This window comes from Mus caroli, chromosome 8 (genome assembly GCF_900094665.2).
Source record: "Mus caroli chromosome 8, CAROLI_EIJ_v1.1, whole genome shotgun sequence".
In the NCBI taxonomy this organism is placed as follows: Eukaryota; Metazoa; Chordata; class Mammalia; order Rodentia; family Muridae; genus Mus; species Mus caroli.
In genome coordinates, this window is record NC_034577.1 from 17,275,795 (window position 1) to 17,297,379 (window position 21,585).

A 21,585-nucleotide genomic window follows, 5' to 3' on the forward strand; every position below is an offset into this window, starting at 1 on the left:
AGTGGGGGGGAGGGTGAGAAGGGAGGAGAGAAGGAGAGAGAGAGCAAAAGAGAGAGAGGAGAGGAGACCGGAGGGGAGAAGGGGAGGGGAGGAGAGGGGAGAGGAGAGGAGGGGAGGGGAGATGGGGAACTGGGAGAGGAACAGAAGACAGGAAGAGGAGAGAGTCAGGGTCTTACTATCCCCTTCAAGAACAGGCTATGGGTGACCTATCTCCTTCCCATTAGATCCTACCCCAAAGATCCTACCTTCTGCAGTAGTGCAAGAGGCTGGGGACCAAGCTTGTAGCACACTGGCCTTTGGGGGACACTGGGGATACAAACTGCAAAATGACAGAGGCAGAACTCTGGCAGAGCTCGTGCAGCCTCTGTGCTCCAAATACTTACCATCTAGCTTCACCAGAAAATGTGCCCACTACCTGCTCTCATGTGTACACATTTGCCCTCAGCAGACAGCTGGCTACCTGAGGGTCAGGAGTGGGTTTGACTCACTCTTGGGGCACACGGTGGAGCTCAGATGAGAGCTCGGCATGTAAGGTGTGAAGGACTCCACAGATAGCCCTGCTTCTGTCTTCCTGGGAGAGGGGCCCACTGTGTGGCTAGAAAACAGAGGCGCAGGGTCTGCTTGATGCAGATAGGGTTTCTCAGCTCCTGATAAGGAAATGGCAAAGTAAAGTCATGAAAAGGTCATGAAAAGCCCAAGTATATACCATAGCAGAGGTCCGCCTGCCCACAGCGTACTCCTAGGAGCGCCTATGATACCCCGAGAAAAGCATAGATTGGGCAGTGGGGAGCAGAAACCTGATGTGAGTTGTGTAAACCCACCTCTGTCCAAGGTATTCACCATTAGCATCTGCAGTCACCAGAGTTAGCTTGTTATAAAACTGTAGTCGCACCAACTAGCAAAGGTGTTTTATACTTACCTCGAGGAGGAACCAGTAGCTAGGTGTTCTCCAAGTACAGCTTCTCTGCCTTTACAGCAATATTCAGCTTCATCCAATCTGAGATCTGATTTATTTAGCCACAATTAGTGCATGCCACAATGTGCCAGGAAAAGGACTGGAATCTTGCTTCAGTTACATACAGACTGGTTGAATATCTCAGAGTCAAAGAGAGAGAGAGAGAGAGAGAGAGAGAGAGAGAGAGAGAGAGAGAGAGAGAGAATGAGAGAATGAATGTAAAATAATAAGCTAGACCAAAGGATAGATTTTTCTCCTGGGTCTGTAAGACTGAAGACCTGGTTTGCTCTGGGAATACAGAATTCCCTCCCTGCTCATGGGGACAGAGAATCTTGGAGCATAGAGCAAGAGCGGTGTTTACACGATGCAGTCTTCTGTGGACAGTATTTGTATGCCTGGATCCCTTCGCTATAGTTTGAATCGGAAATATCCCCCAAAGGCTCATGTGTTAGAAGCTTGGTCCCTAGAGTGGAACTACTGGGATGGAGGGTCTGTGGTAAGTGAGTCCTTGTGGAAGTTCTCCAAGTCATAGGAGCAGTTAATGAGGTCTGTGCTCACTCTGCCCAACTCCTTTCTCCATCTTCTTGGTTCCCTGGCTCATGTCCTGGGTGTTTTGTTCTACCATGTTTTCCTGGGCTTGCACTTCCAAAACTGTGAAGCGGCAATAACCCTTTCCTCTTCCTATGTTGATATTGTCAGATATTTTGCTGTAGTAACAGAAGACTAGCCAGCATTCCTCTCTTGCTTTTTCAGGCAAGAGACCCTACTCATCAAGCTATAACAGTAGATATATATATAACCCAGGCTGGGCAGATCTCGAGGATGGTTCAATGGCCATGGGCTGTATGGACTTGAGCCCAGAGTTCTAGTGCCAATGATCGGAGGTATGCAGCACCTGACTGAGAGAGGAGCTCACACAGAGGGCAGCAGAGAGGTGGGTGGAGTTTAAAGCATAGTCTGCTATTGTGGGGGCTGCTCACTGGTGGTCCAGGCCAGTGCTTCTGCTACAGGTATCTCTGTGTCCCCCATAACCAGCATGCCCAGTCCTGCTCCTCCACAGCAGGGTCCAGAGCGCTACAAGACCATCATCCTTGCGGTTGTCATCTGAGAGCTTTATTGATGGCGTAGCACTGGATTACACACGCAGACTCTAGATGGCCGGATTGAGCTCTGGCCTGCACTTTAGCAGCTTAGTCAGTATGTGAAGATCTCTGGGCTTCTGTTTCTGCACCTTCAACATAGGGACAGTCACGGGACCTACCTCATAGGACTGCATATGTTCCATGTGGTATGCAAAAGGTATCCATTGACATTTCCTTCTTTCCTTCCTTTCTCTTTCTCTCTTTCTTTCTTAAAGATTTATTTATTTAATGTATGTGAATACACTGCTGCTCTCTTCAGAGACATCAGAAGAGGGCATCAGATTGGGGTGCGAGTCACCGTGTACTCACTGGGAATTGAACTCTGGACCTCATGGAAGAACAGTCAGTGCTCTTATCCGCTGAGCCATCTCTTCGTCCCACTCCGTTAACATTTTCAATGTAATCTTCTTAAATACAAATCACTTTTCAATGGACAGTCAAATTGTGTTTTAGAGTTTGACCATGGGCCTGGCAGTGGTAACCGTTGGCTTTTATAGGAGAGCTTTGCTCTTATAAAGTCTTGTAGTGATGCAAAGCCACACCACGTCACAGAACTGTGTGGTGACCGGCAGCAGTCACTTCTGGGAACATAGCCACACCCATGGACCTAACACCTAGAGAAATAAGAGTGTAGGTGTGGGGCCCCCCTGGAACATTCTCTCCTTGGAATGTACAAATGTGTGCGTGTCATTGGTGGGGGGAGGGAGTTGGGGAGGGAGTTACAAGTCTCTGATATCTCACATCACAGTAGCAGAAGCTTGGGTTACCATGAAAACAAGAGCTGCTGCTTTCTATACAGGAGGGCTATCACCTGCTCACACTGGTAAACAGTTACACTTGATTTCTTTTTTTTTTTTTTTTTTTTTTTTTCCTGCACCTAGCTGAATAGAACAACTTCAGATGTAGTCTTGTGTATTGCTTTATCTCAAATAATTTACAGGAATGCAGTGTTCAGACCCACTTCCTGTTTAGGAGAGGCAGAACTGTTTGGGAAAATGCACCACGAAGTCTTTCCAGCCTTTTGCTGTCAACCCCCACCCCTGTCACAGTACAGCTAGGTGGCCTCACGGTGATCCCACCAAATCTACAAGGCTGCTCACTGTGCGGTGGGCAGGGTGGGCAGGGTGGCTGTGATCGCATCTACAGCCTCCGCTGCATTCCTTTCTCCTCTGGACCCTTTACCAAGTAGCTTTGTAGATAATAGGCTTTGTTTGCTGTGTTGCGAGTGGAACCTAAGACCTTGTCCATAGGAGGCGAATGCTCTACCACGGAGCTACACCCTTAAGCAGGAAATAATTCAGTGTGTGTTTACTCATCAGTGCCACAGATGTTTGAGGTTCTCCCAAGCTTCAGTGTTACAGATGGGCCAACTAGCTCGGGGGAGTTGAATGCCTTGCTTAGGGGACCTTGCAGATAACCTTGGTCAGGGCTTAAATTCTGAACCATGTCACTGCTAATCCAGAACATCAGAGCCTTTGGGCAGATGTGTTCCAGATGTGTTCCACTTATCTCACACCCACCCACTCTGGTCTCTGTCAGCTAGAGAGTGACCAAAATGCTTTCTCACCTCTTCTGACATTTTTCTGCTCCCCATGGGGTTCCAGGCACAAAGATGACTTCCTCTTACTACAGGCTGTTTTAGGTATCTCTGGGGATGGAAACAGTGCCTGATCTCTTTACCCTGGCAGCATAGAAAAAGGCGAAGGTTAAGTGTCTTGATAGCTGCAACTTCCCGGGTCACCAAGCAGAAATAAAGAACCATTTGAGGTCTTTAGAACAGCCACTTGGTCTATAGATCTGCCATAGCAGGATCCCTGCTGGCCTGCAGCTGATGGTGTTTTCAAATCGTGTGGGATGTATGGGTACCAGGCAGACGAAATGGTAACAGCCTCAGTTCTTGGAGAGACCAATGGTGAGTTCTCCATGGGCAGCTGACAGAGAGCAACAGAAACCAAGGTCCTGCTACTGGCGACCCGCTGAAACCCAGGTTCTGAGACCCAGGGTGGACCCCTCAGAGCATGCCCTCAGTTCTCCGAGATGCCCTGGCAGGGCAGCATCATGGTTATTTCTGGTGATCACCAATCTACAGAGCACTTCTGTTTTTATCCACACTAGCCACCTCTGTTCCTTCTGCTGTCCTGATTCTGAATGCAGACCTGTCCAGAACTTGTTTTTAGTCATCTTTAAAACAATCAGATCTCCCAGAGGTCTCACCACTAAGTTATATATCATGTCTCCTGCCAACTTTGCCGAAGGTACTTTTACAGGTAGGTTATGATGACAGCTCCGTCCTCCAGAGTCTTATCTGTTCCCTGTCTGCCAAAAGACACTTCAGGTGCCTTTTGCATCCACAGCCAAAGCTGCCCTGTCCTGTGCTGTCAGTCCCTCGTGCACAGCGCATTTTTAAAAAAAAACCATGGCAAAGAGTCTCATGACCTGGTTCATTTTCCATAGCACAGTATAATGTCTGTGTTGGTCCTCACAAAGCTATAGGTAACCTTAGAAGGCAGGGACTGGCTGGCCTTGGCTCTGCCAGGTAAATGCTGACAATGAGTCTTTTCTTCAGGTAGCGTTAGGTCAGGTATACAGGTGCACAGAGTCCACTCATGCTCTGTGTTCTGCAGATTCCTCTTTATATCTTTCTCTTTTACTTTCTCCCCCCATTGCCCCCCCCACACACACACTTTTTTCCTCTGCTGGTATGGAAGACTTCAGAGTCTCTCACCTGCTAGGCAGGTGCTCTAGTCTACTGAGCTGCACCTCAGATCTACTTCCTTAATTTCTAAGAAAAGCTGTGGACTCAGCCACTCCTGAACAGGTAGTAAGATAGGTCAGGGGACAGTCAGGATGTCCCCATTCCGAATAGCTGGTGACTAAAATCAGACAGGAAACTCTGTGCCCCATAGATAAAGGAAGGCTAGGGCCGGGGAAATGACCTCAGGTTTGTTTGGATTGTTATAAATCCTCCATGGGGGAAAAATGTTTGATGCAGTGAGAACGAGGTAAAAGGTCATCTTTATAAATCATGCATCATTTGCATGGGTGGGGAGAGGAGTTGTGGGAAGTGACTGAGGTTGTGTTTGCTAGGTAAAAATGCCTGGCTCAGGAAGAAGGCGGAGAAGGGTGTCCTGCCATACTAGGCGCAGAGTAAGCAATAGTGCTCCCGTCACCCCCGGACTCATGCAAGTCCTTGCTGGAAACCAGAACAGACGTAAGAGTGGATGCTGCCTAAGTCACCATGCCCATTAGAAGTGTATCTCTCTCCTGAGGAACTTACAATGAGCTTGAAGGCTCCAGGGTCTCTCCACAGAGCCTGCTGCCAGCGTAGCTACTCTCTGCCACTGTTGGGGGTCAGAAGGAAGTGGGCCGACTGTGGTCATTTGGTTTGAGGTTATTGTCATTATCATTATCTTTATGATGACCTAACAAGCAAATTAAACAACCAAAGGGCTGAAAGCAAGCAAGCATTCCTCAGGGGAAGAAGAGTGAGGGCCGAGACACAGTGCCCAGTGTTGGGCGCCAGCATTTCAGGACCGTCACTTTGCTGTGCCCTCAAGCTTATGATGCAAAGGCTGGGTTTGGGCACGTGGNCAGTGGCAGAGTACTCACCTAGCAAGCATAAGGACTGGGTACTATGCCCAGAACACCAAGAAAAACAAAACTAAACAGAAGAAAGAAATAAGAAAGAAATGACAACCTGGGTTAGAATAGCTCTATGAATCATGGACACCATTAAAGTTATAAAAGTATGACAGAGTGCTTCTGCCTGACTGTTGGTTTAAGATGCTGGCATGAAACTGGGGGTGGGGGTAGGGGGTAGCGAATGATCTCATAGAGCAACTGATCTCGTCAGAAGAATTAAGATCCTATAATTGTGGTGTGTGTGTGTGTGTGTGTGTGTGTAGGCCACAGACATTGGGTCTCCTAGAGCTAGAGTTACAGGCAGTAGTCAGCTGATGTAAGTGCTGAGAACTGAACTCAGGTCCTCTACAAGAGCAGCCTGTGCTTCTCACTGCTGAGCTAGCCCTCTGGCCCTCATAGGTCACTCTTAAGTTCATAGAAAGTCAAGCGGAAGGTACAGAACTCCCTCAACCCTCTTGTCTCCTGCAGTTCCCCTCTTACTAACATCCATTGGATAATCTTGTTCACGTTGTGACCCCAATGTTGCTTGGAAGATAGTTTGACAAAGTCTTTAAAGGCACCTTCACCCTTTCTGGGAAATCAAAAAGCCTTCCCTTCCACAGGGCTAGCCACCTGAGTAGGCGCCTTGCCAGTGACCCACATCTCCAGCCCTGAAACCCTTAAGTGGCTTATTAAATCTGAAACAGCAGGTCCTTCAGCGAAAAGCATTTTCCCTCCTGTGGCATTCTGGTTGAGTCATGTAACAAACCCTGTGAGTCTCTAGCATTCTCATCTGAAACACAAGAAAGCAAATCTAAACACAAGCAAACAGACAGAAAAGAACAAACTTCCTGGTGTCCAACCTGGCCCTCTGCCTTGGGCCACATAGCTCTTGGGTGACTAGCCGCTGGATTGGAAGCTCACGAGGTGGCAGTGGGCCCAAAGAAAGGAAATCCTAGTTTGAAGATTCAAAACAGATCAACCTAAGGAACTTGGTTCCTACCACCAAGGAACTGACTGAAAATACAATCTGTTTGGAAAGAAGTTGAATAGATTCCGGAGCAAGACCATGGTAAGTCACTAAAAGCACATTTCTTTCATTGGAACCTGCCTGTATGGACAGCTGCTGCTTCCTCATGCTGGTGTCAGATTCATGAGCTGGGCATATCCAGACGTGCCTGCATCTGGTATGAAGTCACTTTCTTTTTCTCAGAGTGGTATGCAGGTACCATGAAAGAAACTGAAAAGAAAAATCCATCCATTGCTATAGCAATCGAGCCCTAATGCTGTGTTTTAATCTTTATCTGCTCATCCCTGTGGGGTTTATAGAATTTACATCACACAGCATGTACTTAAGGGCAAGGTGATATTCCTAATTTTAGTATGTCTATATACCTGTGGTATCAATCAATCATCCTCATACCATACAATACTGTACTATGCTGATATGTCGAATGCCAATACTCCTCTATTTTTGAGCATCTAAATTGTCTTCAGTGTCACATGGTCAAAACAGTGGTTTAGACCAGGCTTCTGGATGGTACATTCTTGGAGTTCAAGGTCAGCCTGAGTTACATAGTTCCAAAACAAGCAAGCAAGCAAGCAAACAAACAAACAAACAGAACCCAAGGTTTTATAATCATGTGTGGAATTTTAAAATTTATTATTATTAGGTTAAAATTTCAGAAGTCTGCTCCAGGAGAATTGCCTGATTTTTAACTTTTCATTTTCATCACTTCGAACGATTTGTAAGAATAGTGCAAATCCCTCTTGTACAGTCTGGTAAGCGATTCTTCATAGCTATCACCATCCCCAAGAGGACTTTGCTTTGTCCTATCTATTTTTTTCTTCATGGAGTGCATGAGCCTGCAATTCACCCACCTGGTCCAGCTAGCCAGTGTAAGTCTCCAGTGCAGATGAAGGCCTGGACAGTATATGCTGCCTTTACTACTTCTAAGCAGATATGAGCGAATGTCTGTTAACTCTAGACTGAGAACAGAAAAAGGAAACAATTCCATGAGTCTAGCCTGGAGAACTAAACAGTGAATTCAACTGGGGTTACTTCCAGAAGTATGAGGTGAGGGGTTTCCTCTGGTCAAGTATGTCACAAAGAAAAGTCCCTCGCCACCTCAGCATTTGTTAATAGGCCATCTCTGAGTCCTCCAGGAGAAATAGGGCAGGGAGATGCAGGTCTGTGAGCCTTGGACCTTAATAGGGTCTAATTTCAGGGCAGGACCAGCCATGGCGTACATGAGGAGGCCCTACATCCCAGCAGTATATTCCCAATAATGCCATCTGGATATTTACCTCATTTGTCTTTAAAAGCTGATCCCCTTTTAAAGGAGATGCTTTTAGTCTGTACACAGAGCACCTGCCTCCTGGTTAATAGCTGTGTTGTTAGCTTCTTGCCCACTTCTCTTTTCTTAGGCTATCCTGGGAATCACATCACTTCTTAATTAGTTTTCTCATCGTGGTTTTTGTCCTGATACCTCGTCAGCTGTCCACTTCCACTGCCCCCAACAAAAGGCGCATTAAGCCAGCTCTCTGCCCCCACAGGTGACACACACTCTACAGAGAGGACCCCCATTGCAGAAGCTAGCCTTAGGAATTCTTTCTTCAGCACTTCATTTTCTTATCCATCTGCCCCCAAGTTATTGTACTTGGAGCCCTTGGGAGCAAAGGGCTCCTAGGCAAGTTTCCCAGGATGTGATGTCATTAAGATTTATTTTCATTTTCTGCCCCCCCCTCCACTGCAATCCTTTGACTAAAATCAAAGTTCCCATTGTTATGGTATCAGCTTCCCATTTGTATTTCTGGCTCTTCAGACTCACTCCCTGCCCCGCCCAGTCTGACAGGGGAAAACAGACTCACAGGTGGTAGAAACACAAAAGCTGGGGGTTCGGAGGATGTGTGTGTGTGTGTGTGTGTGTGTGTGTGTGTGTGTGTGTGTGTGCATTAGCAAAACTCAGGGCACCTGTGATTTCTGAGAAACCCTCCTCTCAGCTCCACACCAGCTGAGAGATTGACAGAGGCCACTCGCCCACCCCTCTCATGTGCAAGCAGCTGCAGAGGAAGACTAAATTGGATTTGGGGTGACATGGTGCCCGGGGACTGCCGAGGCTTTGGTAGGTTGTGAAAGGGTCATCAGAATAGCAGTTTTCAGGAGCTTTCGTCATCCACCTCCGGGGTGGGGGACTTAGAAGAAGGAAGGCTTAGGATAGAATTTCAGGGTGCTGAGGCTGAAAGAACTGCCCATTTCCCCACTTTTCTCAATTCTCTGAGAGATCTCTGCTGAGATGCCGCAGAGAAGCACCTCAGCCTAGGAGAGCAGGTCAGAGGTAGGGAGCGCACCAAAAGTCATGTGCGTTCTGTCTCCAGTCACACCCAACCCAGCTTATCATCATCTGCCTGGTGGCCAATTAATTGCCCACGTGTCCTGAGGGGTAGTTGCTTCAAAATCCAGAAGACCTCTCCCCCCTCCCCAGCTGGGCGGGGCTGTTTAGAACATGGGTCAAGACAGGAGCTTATAGCAGCAGATCCTTATAGTTCCTTTTAGGCCTTTGAGATCAGGGTTTTAAAACAGGATGATTCTTAAGTCCCCTACAACTCTGAAAATTCCTGTGATTCGATGACATCAGTACGGTGAATAATCAAACTGGCGGCAAGCCAAGACTGGCTGTGCTCCTCCGCGCGCACTTCCTCCCCCCTCCTTAGAGACACCGACTGCTCCATTGGCTCCTCAGTCCACCCGGCACCCACCAGCATAGGAGAAACCCCGCCCACACCTCTGGCCCCACCCCTTCTTCATCCTTCAAATTGGCTGGAGCTGTTCAGGGAGACAGAGCCTGCAGGAACTCAAGAGCTCAGCGCCAAGGAGAAGCCCCTTCCAGAGTGGTAAGTTGAATTTCTGCCGGTATCTAACAGCCGACTCTTCTTCTGTCCCTTTAAAGTCTTTGGGGGCAAACTGAGCCAGTGAAGGGATGCTTAATGGAAGCTCAGTCATAGGACTAGCCAGCATCATCTACACAGAAGGGACAGTTCTTTGCAATGACCCTGGGTAAGCTGAGGTGAGAGGGAGAGAATGGGAGAGAGGTGTCTCTTGCAGAAGTTTTGCTTGCACAGGGGAGAAAGTAAACAGAATGACTCGGGTTCTTTCAACAGACAATGGGAGCAGCACTAACGGGCAGTAACTAGATTCAGCTGCCTTCCAGAGCTGAGAAGCCAGAGTTGTATGGCTACCTTCTGACCAAGAAACACACTAAAAAACAGGCTGGGCATCAAGGAGGGGGCATTTTGCCTGGGCAGCATGATTAACTAGGCTGGCAGAGAGAAGCTGAGATTTTTAGGAACCTCTCATTACTAGTGGGAGTCAGGATGCAAAACCTCTCGTCTCTCGGGAATTCATCGCATCCTCTCTTCCGTTCTTCCAGTCAATCTCACCCCTTGGACATCAAGCACAGATGTGTTTGCTTTTTCATGCTGCAGCTGGAAGAGTCTAAAGGCTCTCTGGATTCCTTCAGGACCTTTGTTTTCTTAACCTCACAGAAACAGCGGGAGGATGGATGGAGTGGGGGAGGGGGGGAGACGGTGTGGGTGTGGGAGGAAAGTATGCAGCGCTCCAAGATAACTAAGGACGAAGCTTCAGTGCAAAGAAAAGCAGTAGCAATGCTTTAACTTGATGGCCAGCTTAGAATGATGCAGTGGTCTTCCGCAGCTGATAACGGGGCAGGGGCATATACAAAAAACGTGTGTCTGTCGTGGTGGTGGATATTTAACAATCCTGCAAGCGCGTCACAAATACAACTGGAGTACACTTACAGAAAAATACAGTTAGGGATTTTTGCTGAGATCCAGCCGTGGCCTGTCCAGAACAAATCTATGCAGGTCAGTGGAAGGTAGAGTGGGCACAGCCCGTGAGAGTTAAATCATATTCAGTCCCAGACCAGATACTGGAAACACTATAATGTAAACCGTCCCTCTGACCATCCTGTTCAATCCACCTAAAGTGTTTTCAGGAGAGCCAGCCTGTATCCTGGTAGGGGCAGTACTAGCTGCACCCCCCCCAGACAAACTGGATTAAGGCAGAGTTTCCAGGACACCCCCAGATTATTTGGAAAGTCTCCTGTGAGCTCTACAGCAGCTGGCCTGCTCTCTCCCAGACCCAGAATGCTTGATGCAGCCGGGAGGAGCAGAGGAACATCTATATTTCCGCTAAGGCTTTGGGGACTGAAGCTGCACACATTAAGACTGCTCCCTGAGCAGGGTGCTCGGCCAAGGCCAGAGAGTGACTCAGAGTTGCCTAGCGGGCTTGTGGACTGGAAAGACTGCTGTGAGGGTTGTAAGGTGAAAACACATGTGCTGTCCTCCATCTAATGGTGGAGGCTGCAAACACAGCTTATCAGCCACAGTTAATAGACTTAACCCCATTCACAGAGTAAAATTCACACACTTCCCTGAGACACCAGGTCTCTGCAAGTGGGAGCCTTTGGCGGTCTGAGCTGAAACAGTGCAATCTGAGTACTGGCAGCTGTGCATCTATTGTCCCAGAATAGCTTTTTTTGTTTCTTCTCCTTCTCTCTCTCTCTCTCTCTCTCTCTCTCTCTCTCTCTCTCTCTCTCTCTCTCTCTCTGGGCAGGAAATGCTGCAGGAAGCAACTAAATGCAGAAAACAAGAACTGAAGGCCAACTTTGAGCTGGCCATGGGATAGGTCTCACTTCAAACCCAGTCGGGTGCTGATGACCCGGATTTATAGAGGACGGAGCTGGAGTTGGGGCTGCAGCTTAGTTGGCAGAGAGTTCACGTGGACTGCAGAGAGTCTTTAGGCCTGATTCCCAGCACCAGATAAACTTGGCGTGGCAGTGAACACTTGTAATCCCTAGTGCTCAGGAGATGGGGGCAAGAAGAGCAGAAGCTCAAGGCTAGCCTGGGATAAGTGAGATCCTGTTTAAGGAGGAAAGGAAAGGAAAATTACAGGTAGAGATTCACAAAGCCTTAGTCAAGTACCATCATCTTTCGTACTGGCCCAACTGTCTACTTTCACGATGTCTGGGAGACTAACTTTTATAGATAGGAGTGCAAGGTAAGATGAACTCAATTCTTGGTTACTGGAAAAACAAATGAAGCAGACTGCTGGTCATGTCTCACAAGTTTCTCTGGCATGTTTAAAGGCACAGCCTAGGAGAGCTGTGTCAGCAGCCTAGGAAACACAAGCCAGCTGTTCCTCATATTCAGTGCTCCTGGGAGAAGCCTCTAGAGTTTTCTTTGGGGATTGACCTAACAGACCTGAGTCCACCCTGTGCCTCTGAAATGGTCACTGCAGGCATAGACTGGTCCCATACGTTGTAGACTTTTCTACTGCAAGTCTATTCTGTGGAAGCAAATATCCTGTTAGCTTATACCTTAATGATTCCACCGAAACAGCCAAATGTGTCAAGTGCTGATTCCAGATGCCCAGAGAGTTTCAGAGGCCCTGCTGTGGGGTGGAAAAACTGTCCTGAAAAAGGCAAATCAGGAAAACAGATTGAAGATGGGGATACAAGATATCACTCTGCTTTCAGGAAGTAATGGCTCCTGTGTGTACTGCTCTCTGACCCTGGTGCAGAACCTGGGCTTTCTATCATGTCATATGTGCGAGGAAAAAGGATTCGTTATTAACCCTTGAAGACCAGGAGGACTGTGCCCCTACACACACACACCCCAGAAAGCTTGGTACCTCTTCTTTATCAGTAACTTTGAACAACTTGAGTCCTGTTGATGAGGGCATTCACGTGAAGCCCGGTGCACACCGGCCGTGCATCAGGCTTCCAGGTTCTCTATCTATTGCTCCTTTAACTTTCAAAAACTATACAAGATAGAAGGGATTAGCCCATTGGGAAGCCCAGGAAACCGAGGCTCAGAGGGGCAACATTGCCCACCCAGACCTGTAAGTGGCTGTTGGGAGTCCAAGTTCAAGGATCCTGTTCCTAGCATTGAGAAGTGTCCGCTCTCTTTAAAGCCGTTTAAGAGTGTTAGCAGTAGGGCTGAGTTGCAGTTCAGTGGTTGAACATGCGCTTAGCAAATGCAAGGCTCTGAGTCCAATCCATAGCACCAGAAATTAAAACTAAAAAATGTCACAAACAAGGATCATGCAGATCGTTAGTGGGAAGAGCTCAGACAGCTCGGGAGGCAGGTGGCAGTCCTCAAACTACCACCTCGAGGAGTCCTTTTGAAGTTCTGTCTCATTTTCATGTCTGTAAAATGAGGTCAGAAGCCTTGAGTAATTAATGAACGTAAGGTGCTTTGAAAACTCAATGCCAGGCAAGTGATAGCATTCAGACCTCTGCTGAGTGCCTGGCTTCCATCCACACACATCTCCTATTCACTGTGGTGGCGCCACTTTCCAGAAAGGCTGGTGAAATTCAGATACGTTCGGAATGGAACGACAGAGTGAACCAACCCTTCAGACCGGGACCTCCTGATTCAAGAGTGCGAACCTCAGAGACAGGCTGAGGAATTGCCTAATTATTTCATTGTTAATTCATTGCATCTGGAGAGGGTGGTGTTTACTTTAGGGAGTGGAAGGAGTTGAGATTGGATGGATACTGGATTCCCTTTGTTTAGGCTCTTCGGAGTGAGCAGGCACTGCCTGGCTAAGCTTGCCTTTATCCTCGAAGGATATGAAATCACTAAACCAAGTTTCTTTTGTTTTTATCCCAAGAGGATGCAGGATACACTTCCTAAACCCACAACCAATGCTTGCTTGCTTCTTCCAAACAACTAGATCACCCAGTGGGAGGTAGAGCAGTGGATTCAACAAGGAGCAGGGTGGTTGTTGCAGGATAACCCCATGTAGCTTAGACGCAAGTCATACCTACATGCTAAAAATGCTATACTTCCTCTGGTGGGGGGGCACCAGAGAGAATTCGATGCAATTCCTCTTCCACCCTCTTGTAACTGGTCATATTATATCAAGAAACAGATTTTCCAGGCACCTGGGAGGCGGGGTCTGGAAGGTTCAGAAGTTCAGGGTTAGTCTTGGCTACTTCAGTTACATAGTAAATTTAAGGCCAGTCTGCTATTACGTGAGACCTTGTATCAAAAAAATAAACAAGCCGGGCGTGGTGGCGCACGCCTTTAGTCCCAGCACTCGGGAGGCAGAGGCAGGCGGATTTCTGAGTTCGAGGCCAGCCTGGTCTACAAAGTGAGTGCCAGGACAGCCAGGGCTACACAGAGAAACCCTGTCTCGAAAAAACCAAAATAAATAAATAAATAAATAAATAAATAAACAAACAAACAAAAAAAGCAGAGACAGAGAGACAGAAGGGTTGGGGGAGAAGGAAGGAGGGAGAGAGAGAGGGAGGGAGGAAGAAGGAAGAAAGGGAGGGAAGAAGCTGAGAAAGAAAACTTTCTTCTCTCCTTGTAAAGAGCTCCGTTCAAAATGGAAAGGAAAAAATAAGCATTTGACTTATGGAAAGTTACTTTTTTGAGAAGTTAAGAATTGCTTTTGGAAACCACAGGCTTGGGATTAGAGGATAGCTAGCAAGAGCTCTCTACCCCGTGGGTTTCTGGGATTTGAACTCACGGCTTCAGACTGGAGGCCAGGTGTCTTAACCTGCTGAACCATCTCATCAGCCCAAGAGTTTCTTATGTGATGGGAGAGTTTGAAAACAGTTTGGCTGGGTGTGGTGGTGCATGGCTCCAATACCAGCGCTTGCCAAACAAACACGGGAAGATCAAAAGTTCAAGACCAGCCTGAAGGGGACAGCGAGTTCTAAGCCAGCCTGCACTACAGAGGGAGATCCTGTCTAAAACAAAACACACAAAACCAAACAATAAGGCCGCAGAAGGAAAATTAAGAGCTAGGAATGTAGGTCAACGGTAGAGCCTAGCTTGCTCAGCATGCTCCTTTAAAGTATGTTCACTCCTGGCAAAAGAACCCATAGACTGAACTGTCATTAGGAGGCAGGGGGTGGGGTGAGGGTGGGGCTGTCTCTGCTTGGATAAGGAAAGGCAAGCTGATTTTCCTTTCTTTAGAGGGACTTTATGTTGCTGGACTTTGATAGTCCAGATCGGCCTCAAATTTGGTGTGGTCTTTTTCCCTCTGTTCCTAAGTGGTGCTGGGGTCCCAGGTGTGTCCTGCCAAGCCGGGCCCAAAGGTGAGCTGTTGTGGGACTCCCTGCCCTTTCCCAGGCCCAATTCCAACTCTAAAGCAGCTCACCTCACCTCTTAAGCTGTTCTAGACACATGTCTGTGACGGTGCAGAGGTTTGGGGGACTTTCCTAATGGGTTGGCATTCTAGGCTGTGGTCGTTGAGTGTCAGCAGAAGAGTGGCTTCAAGGCCATGTGTTATTTTAGGGTTATTATTCCTGACTCTCCGACTCGGATCTCCACAGGACTTTCGACAAAGTAATAAGAACCCCGAATGTCCTTGGCAAAGATGCAAGCAGTACAATCTAGCACATTGTACAAAAGTTGACAACAGGGTGGGTTCCCAAGTGGCCTTTCCTGGTTGGGCTCTGGCCTCTTATAACTTGTTGGCTGCTTTGTTCACATACAAAAGTTCAAGTACTTCTGGCTATCAACATGTAAGTAAACAATAGCAAAGCAGGCACACAGCCAATGTTTATCATTGACCACATGCATATACGTCCTTGATTGCAAACCACTTTCTGATATGCTATAGAGAAGGGACCGATGACCAGCGTATGAGTAAAAGCACTTTATCCATTTACAGCTGTGTCACCACTCAGATACAACAGAAGCTGGAAAGCTAGCTCTGGAGGAGGACTCTAAGAGTCTAGCCACTTGGATTTGCCTTGCTGGGAGTTCATATTCTCTCTCCGTATCGTTATTCATATTTCTGCTCAGTCACCTTTCCTTTCAGTGAACGAGTTATTATGTTCCATCCTAAGCACAGAGCTTGTTGGGGGGAAAGGGTTTTGTGAGGAATGTAAAGAGGACAGGGTCATACAAAGGCCTGAGGACATATCACCTGCCTTTTTCAAAGCTTTCTGTCAGTCGGCTTATTACTATTCCGGTAGCTTTGTCCGACCCAGAACCATGCAGTTACTGCCTGGCTTCCATCAAGTGCCATAGCCCCAGGTGTCATACTTCTGATAAAATCCCCACTTTCTCAGAATGGTCCATGTTCTTGACTCTTAGAAACAACAGTCTATCTCCATGGAAACAGTCTATCTCCAAGGAGATCCAGTTACTATCAAGCTCGCTATCTTCTTCCCTTTCCCCCCACCATTTGCAGGCGAGAGGGAAACTAACATATTTGTATCTTAAAGCCAGCCTCAGTTGCAGTCCTTAGACCCCACGCTGGCCTCCCCATGAGCACCCATGAATACCCCTGGTGAGTTCCCAGGGTCTACAGAGTCAAACCTCCCACTCTGTGGGCCTGGACTTTAGGTCCACACTTCTGCTGGTCACTTTATTTTTGGTGCCCTCATTGCCCGTGACCTTTCCAGCCACATCTCCCACAAAACCAGACGAGTCTTTCCTTTCTCTCCTTCCCTTGCTCTGGAACTGCACTGGTTTTCGTCTGGCATGTGACTAATTCCCCTGTNATCCTCCTCTTCTGCCATGTGGTCCATCCAGCAGCTTGCTGTGATTGTCTGCATGCAGTGTGGGTAGAAGCAGTTACTTATTAGCTTATGTGCAACTCATCATCACTGGCTCAAGGCCCAGCCATCCAAAGCCCAGATGGAGATAGGTAGCAAGTCCTTAGAACCTGAGCTCCTGTCCCTCCTATGAGGAGGAGCCTCCCATGATGCAGCTGATCGGGTCTCGGGAGGAAGAGGGTGGGAACATGTACCAGTGATGTACTTTTTGCTCTGCGTTTAACTTGACATCTAGAGAGCCTTGAGTTAGTCGGACATGGTGGGGAATTCCTGTAATCCCAATCCCAGTGTGGTGGTTTGGATGCTTGGGGGTGGACTTTGAGGTTTAAAAATCCCACACTATTCCCAGTCAGCTCTCAGCTACTTCTCTAGAGCTAAGGCTGCTTAATGCTGTGCCCTCTAACATGCCAGCCACGGTCTGACTCAGTCTCTGAAACTGTAAGCAATCCCATAGTTAAATGCTTTCTATTATTAAGTTGCCTTGGACTTGGCACAGTGTCTCTTCACAGCAATAGAAAAGCAACCAGAAACCCAGCCTTCCAGGGGCTGAGACAGGGTGGGCTAATTTCCCTGTCATCAAGACCAAACTGGCGACATAGCAAGATCCTATCTTGGAGGGACACAAAAACAACCCCAGTAACTTAGGAGGTGTCTAGAACAAAGACTCAGAAAACGCCCCTGAATGGGCTGATTGGTTTGAAAAAGAGGGGGTGCGTCTCTGAATCACACCTGCAATAGTGTTTGGTTTCTTCTCATCCCAAGGTTACCAGGTAACGAAGGCAAGAAAACCAGGGGAGAGTTACCTCTACATTTAAACTCGGTTTATTAAGGGTGAATTTAAGTGGAAGGTTGAGAAAGGAGGAGTCTGGCCGGCCTCCATTGTTACTTGTGTCCTTCTGGGATTGCCAAAAGGCAGGCAGTTGCTAGCCCAGAGGGCCCTCCAGTGAGAAAAGGCTTCCAGAGCCCTCCAGTCCGCCATGCTAAGGCAGATCAAAACTAGCAAAGATCCTGGAAGCTCTTCTGCTCCTGCCATGGGGGATAGTCATGGAGGGTGGGTCCAGCGGGGCAGGACTCCTTGTGAGCCCATGACCTGGGTTTTCTCACAGGATGACTTTGTTCCTTTCCCCATACCCAGCACCCCCACTCTCTCCCCCACAGCCTTGTGTTCCCTCCCTTGGGGCTCTGTACTCCTCCTTCCTCTGAGGTTCTTTGTTCCCACTACAGTGGCTCTCTTTCCTCCCCTGCCTGCCACCATCACCCCACTGTGCACTTTCTTATTGGACCACTTTAGCTCTGCGCCTTGTGCCTGACATCACTACCATCTCCCTGTAGCTCTGTCCACTGTCCCAGCAGCCCCAGATGAACCCAGAAGTTAGTGGTCTCCCAGCTCAGTTCCTCCTCACCACACCACCCCCTTTTTGTTTTCATCTTGAAGCTAAATGAATCTTGGGCCATGTGAAGAGGCGAGATGGCATCCTCAAAACTCAGAGCCTGCTGGCTCCAGGCAAGGTGGATCCTGCTGACTTCTGAGCCAGTGGGCTCAGGGACCCTGAGTGGCTAGTGGTGGGAATCAGAGTTGTTGTGACTGAAGGGGAAATGAGTCAGAGAAAGGAAAGTCCTGCTTTGATGTTGTGGACAACGGGGGAGTGAGAGGGCTTGCCAGACCACAAAAGATCCAGGCCAACTAACCTACTTTCAGACCGAAAACAGAAATCACTGGGAAGGCAAGTGGAAATTGGATTGGGGATCAAGGGAAATGTGAGTTCAGTAACCAGACAGTGTTTGCAGATCTGCTCATCACCAGATCTGTGAGTCTACATAAAAAGAGACGGATATTCCAGAGGGAACGGGGGCCAACGTGGAGGGAGCCTTCCCTTTGGTGGAAGAGGGAGGCCCTGCCCCAGATGCAGCATTAGCCATTGCAGTCACCAAGGCTGGGGACACATGAGACAGCTTGACCAGGCACCATGATGTGCCAGGAATAGAATTCCTGCAGCTACTTCTGAGAGAGTCAGACAGGACAGTGATGTGACTCCTAGCTCAGCCCTGGACAGGAATTCCTTCTCAGGAAGCCAGGTCCAGGTGATGTAGTACCTGAGCATCCAAGAAGCACCAGAGATGGCTCCTACCCTGCAGCCTACAGGGATCTCTGGGAAGAGCTACTTGCAGCAATCACTATCTATCAGCAGATTATGAGGCAAGCAAAATGGGGTCTCAGCAGACAATGGGCTATTGTTCAGGCTCAAAAAAGGGCGAGAACTCTACAGTGTGGCTGACCCTTCAGGATATCACTCTAAGGGGTCTACACCTACAAAGATGTAAAAAGGACGGACACTATATGATTCTGCATCTATAATACATACAGATAGTCAAACTTACAGACGAAGCAAGGGTGGTGGTAGACAAGGGTCAGGAGAACAAAGAGCCACTCTTCAACGGCTAAGGGATTTGAATTCACTGCGATGACTCTCTGGAGACGGATGTGATGGTGGGTTGAGTCCATATCGGTTTGTATATGTTGAATACCACTGAGCTGAATATTGAATTCTTAAGGTAGTAAATGTAATGCTGTTGTATACTTTTCACACACATGCACGTACATACACACACACAAAATCTCTCCTCCCACCCCACTCCCCGTCTAGACAGACAGANACAGATGTGTGTGAAATCTTCCAGATAATGTCTGCAAGAGTCATTGCTGGATGGGTCACCTGAAATGAAACGACAGCCCTGGATGTCCTATGATCCTTTGCCTGCCCACATCACGTTTTTCATTGCTTTTATTTGTCTTCCAAAATTTAAGGGACACAGAAGAAATGGGGAGCAAAATGAAGAGAGAGCTGCTGTGTGTACTGCTGCTTTGTGGACTGGCTTTCCCATTGCCTGACCAGGTGGGTCTACCTCCCTGCCTCACCACATCGGGTCTCCAAACTTACAGATGATGGCGGTGTAACCAGGAGTCTCCATGCGCCCAAGCAGCTCAGGGTGTAGGACAAGTTCCCAGGAGTGATCAGACACATAGCATGCACTCCCCTGTGGGTAGGATACTAAGGATTTGAGTTCCAGAAGTAGAATCTGGCCATGCCTCTGGCTTAAAGCCATTCTTAACTTGTGCCCCTCCCTGCTTTGGAGCCATTATGGAAAAAGTGTCTGTGCTTGAGTACAGTAGTGCACGCACATGTGCATTCCCATCAACCAGGAGGCCGAGGCAGGAAGGTCACAAGTTTGAGACTTTGTTGACATAGGCTTCAAAGAATCCATGGCTAGGGTTGAAACTCAGTGAAAAAAGAGCCTGCACAGGGCCCAGGGTATGATCCCCAGCACGGGTCGGGGGAGGAAATGTATTTGAATTCACCCATAGGGTACTAAGAAAAGACAGGCATTATGAGCCACTGAAGCAGGTTAGCTGATGGGGACAGAGGCTGTACCCACTTGCCGAAACCTTGCCTCAACATAGAGCACGATATACAATATACTATATGGCCAAGCTTACCTGAGCTGTGGGAAGTGCATCCGGGACTCGGTTAGTGGTTAGCGGTTAGGGTTTAGGGTTGGGGTTAGGAATAGGGTTAGGGATAGGGTTAGGGGTTAAGGTTGGGGTTGAGGTTAAGAATCAGGTTAGGGATAGGGTTAGGGGTTAGGTAGGGTTGGGGATAGAGTTAGGGGTTAGGGAAAGGGTTAGAGTTAGGGTACACAGTGCTCAGGCACAGGATTGATAGAGAAGGGAGGATCCCAATGTCTTCATGAAGGACGCAAGGACCTGCAGCTTTATTTGAATCCACTAGCCATGTGCCAATAACTTAAAATTTAAAATGAACTAAATCAAATTGGAATTCCAGTTTATCAGTCGCACTGGCTACATTTTAAGCAGTCTGTGGCCACGTGGCATTAGTGTCTGCCACACTGGTTGACATGAATAGGAAGCATTTCTGTTGTGCAAGAAGTTCTTCATGGGTGGGGACGGGCATTAGGCATGTAGGAAGAGCAGGTATTTGACAAAAAGGTAAGAAAGGGTATTCTATGTCTCCTTAGGTAGCAGCTGGTTGGAAGACTCTGGTTGGTCTTTCCCCAGCTCTTGCTGACCATTCCTCCATTCTGGTGTCTTTGCAGGGAATGCACGGGAGGTTCAGAAGAGGAGCCCGGTCCTACAGAGGTGAGTGGTGAAGGGAGGCAGACCCAGGCCTCATAATACTTGACTGTCAGAAGGTCTGTCTTCCGTCTGGCACCCACTTGCAGCATTGTTGAGAGGTCTTCCAGTGCTTTTGTGAAAAATGCCTGCTTAATCACTATTTGTCAGTCAGATATGGTCTTCCAGGGGCAGCTAATCAGGAGATAATAAAGCTGTGACTTATAGCTGGGTGGGGGTGGTGTGTGTCTATAATCCCAACACTTGGGAGGCTGAGGCAGGAGGATCATGAATTCAAGGCCAGTCTGGGGGCACAGCAGACACTGTCTCAACACGGCTCAAAGTATTTGAGAGAGAGAGAGAGAGATGAGAAAATAGCCCTGGGCTGGAGAGATGGCTCAGAGGTTAAGAGCACTGACTGCTTTCCCAAAGGTCTTGAGTTCAAATTCCAGCAACCACATGGTGACTCACAACCATCCATAATGGGATCTGGTGCCCTCCTCTGGTGTGTCTGAAGACAGCTACGGTGTACTTCCATATAATAATAAATAAATCTGTGGGCCTGAGCGAGCAGAGGTCCTGAGTTCAATTCCCAGCAACCACATGATGGCTCACAACCATCTGTACAGCTACAGTGTACTCATATACATAAAGTAAATAAAATAAATCTTTTTTTTTTAAGAGAGAAAGAGAGAAAGTAGCCCTAAAAAAGATGACTTACCTACAGCCAGTCATCTAGGTATTCCTGGGCTCTCACCAGTGCCTGGTCAACATCTACTACCATCCCCATGTTTTCATTACTTCTTGTTGGTAAAATTAATCAATTTCAATCCTTGTTTAAATTAGTAATTCCATTACTAATTTAACTAATTTATTTTAATGAATTTCATTTCTTCCAGAGGTAACTGACTTAGGCTAACACAGACACTCGAGAAGACTCCCCTAGATAAGTTCTTGTCTTGAGTTAATGCTAACACACAAAGGTTTCTATCAGGGTTCTAAGAGAAAATTACAACAACCAACTTCTTGACTTGAAATCAAAGAACTCCCAAGTTCAGCTTTAGATCCCAATTCCTACCCCTCTCTGTCTCTCTCTGTCTCTGTCTCCTTTCCCTCCTCTCCCCTCCCCTCCCC

The 21,585-nt window shown here is 47.8% G+C and overlaps 2 protein-coding genes across 2 annotated transcripts in view; one reads left to right on the forward strand and one right to left on the reverse strand.

Annotated features, from left to right (window-relative positions):
* Ikbkb (inhibitor of nuclear factor kappa B kinase subunit beta) overlaps positions 1 to 528 on the reverse strand; it is a 95,357-nt gene extending 94,829 nt beyond the window's left edge. The window contains exons 1-2 of the mRNA XM_029480688.1: positions 489 to 528; positions 246 to 319 (exon numbers count right to left, since the gene is read on the reverse strand). Coding sequence (XP_029336548.1) covers positions 246 to 319; positions 489 to 528 — 114 coding nt within the window. The remainder of the gene's footprint in view (positions 1 to 245; positions 320 to 488) is intronic.
* An 8,999-nt stretch (positions 529 to 9,527) lies between these two features.
* Positions 9,528 to 21,585, forward strand: part of Plat (plasminogen activator, tissue type) — a 24,853-nt gene continuing 12,795 nt past the window's right edge. Inside the window, exons 1-3 of the mRNA XM_029480689.1 lie at positions 9,528 to 9,612; positions 19,129 to 19,216; positions 20,436 to 20,478. Coding sequence (XP_029336549.1) covers positions 19,142 to 19,216; positions 20,436 to 20,478 — 118 coding nt within the window. The 5' untranslated portion in view covers positions 9,528 to 9,612; positions 19,129 to 19,141. The remainder of the gene's footprint in view (positions 9,613 to 19,128; positions 19,217 to 20,435; positions 20,479 to 21,585) is intronic.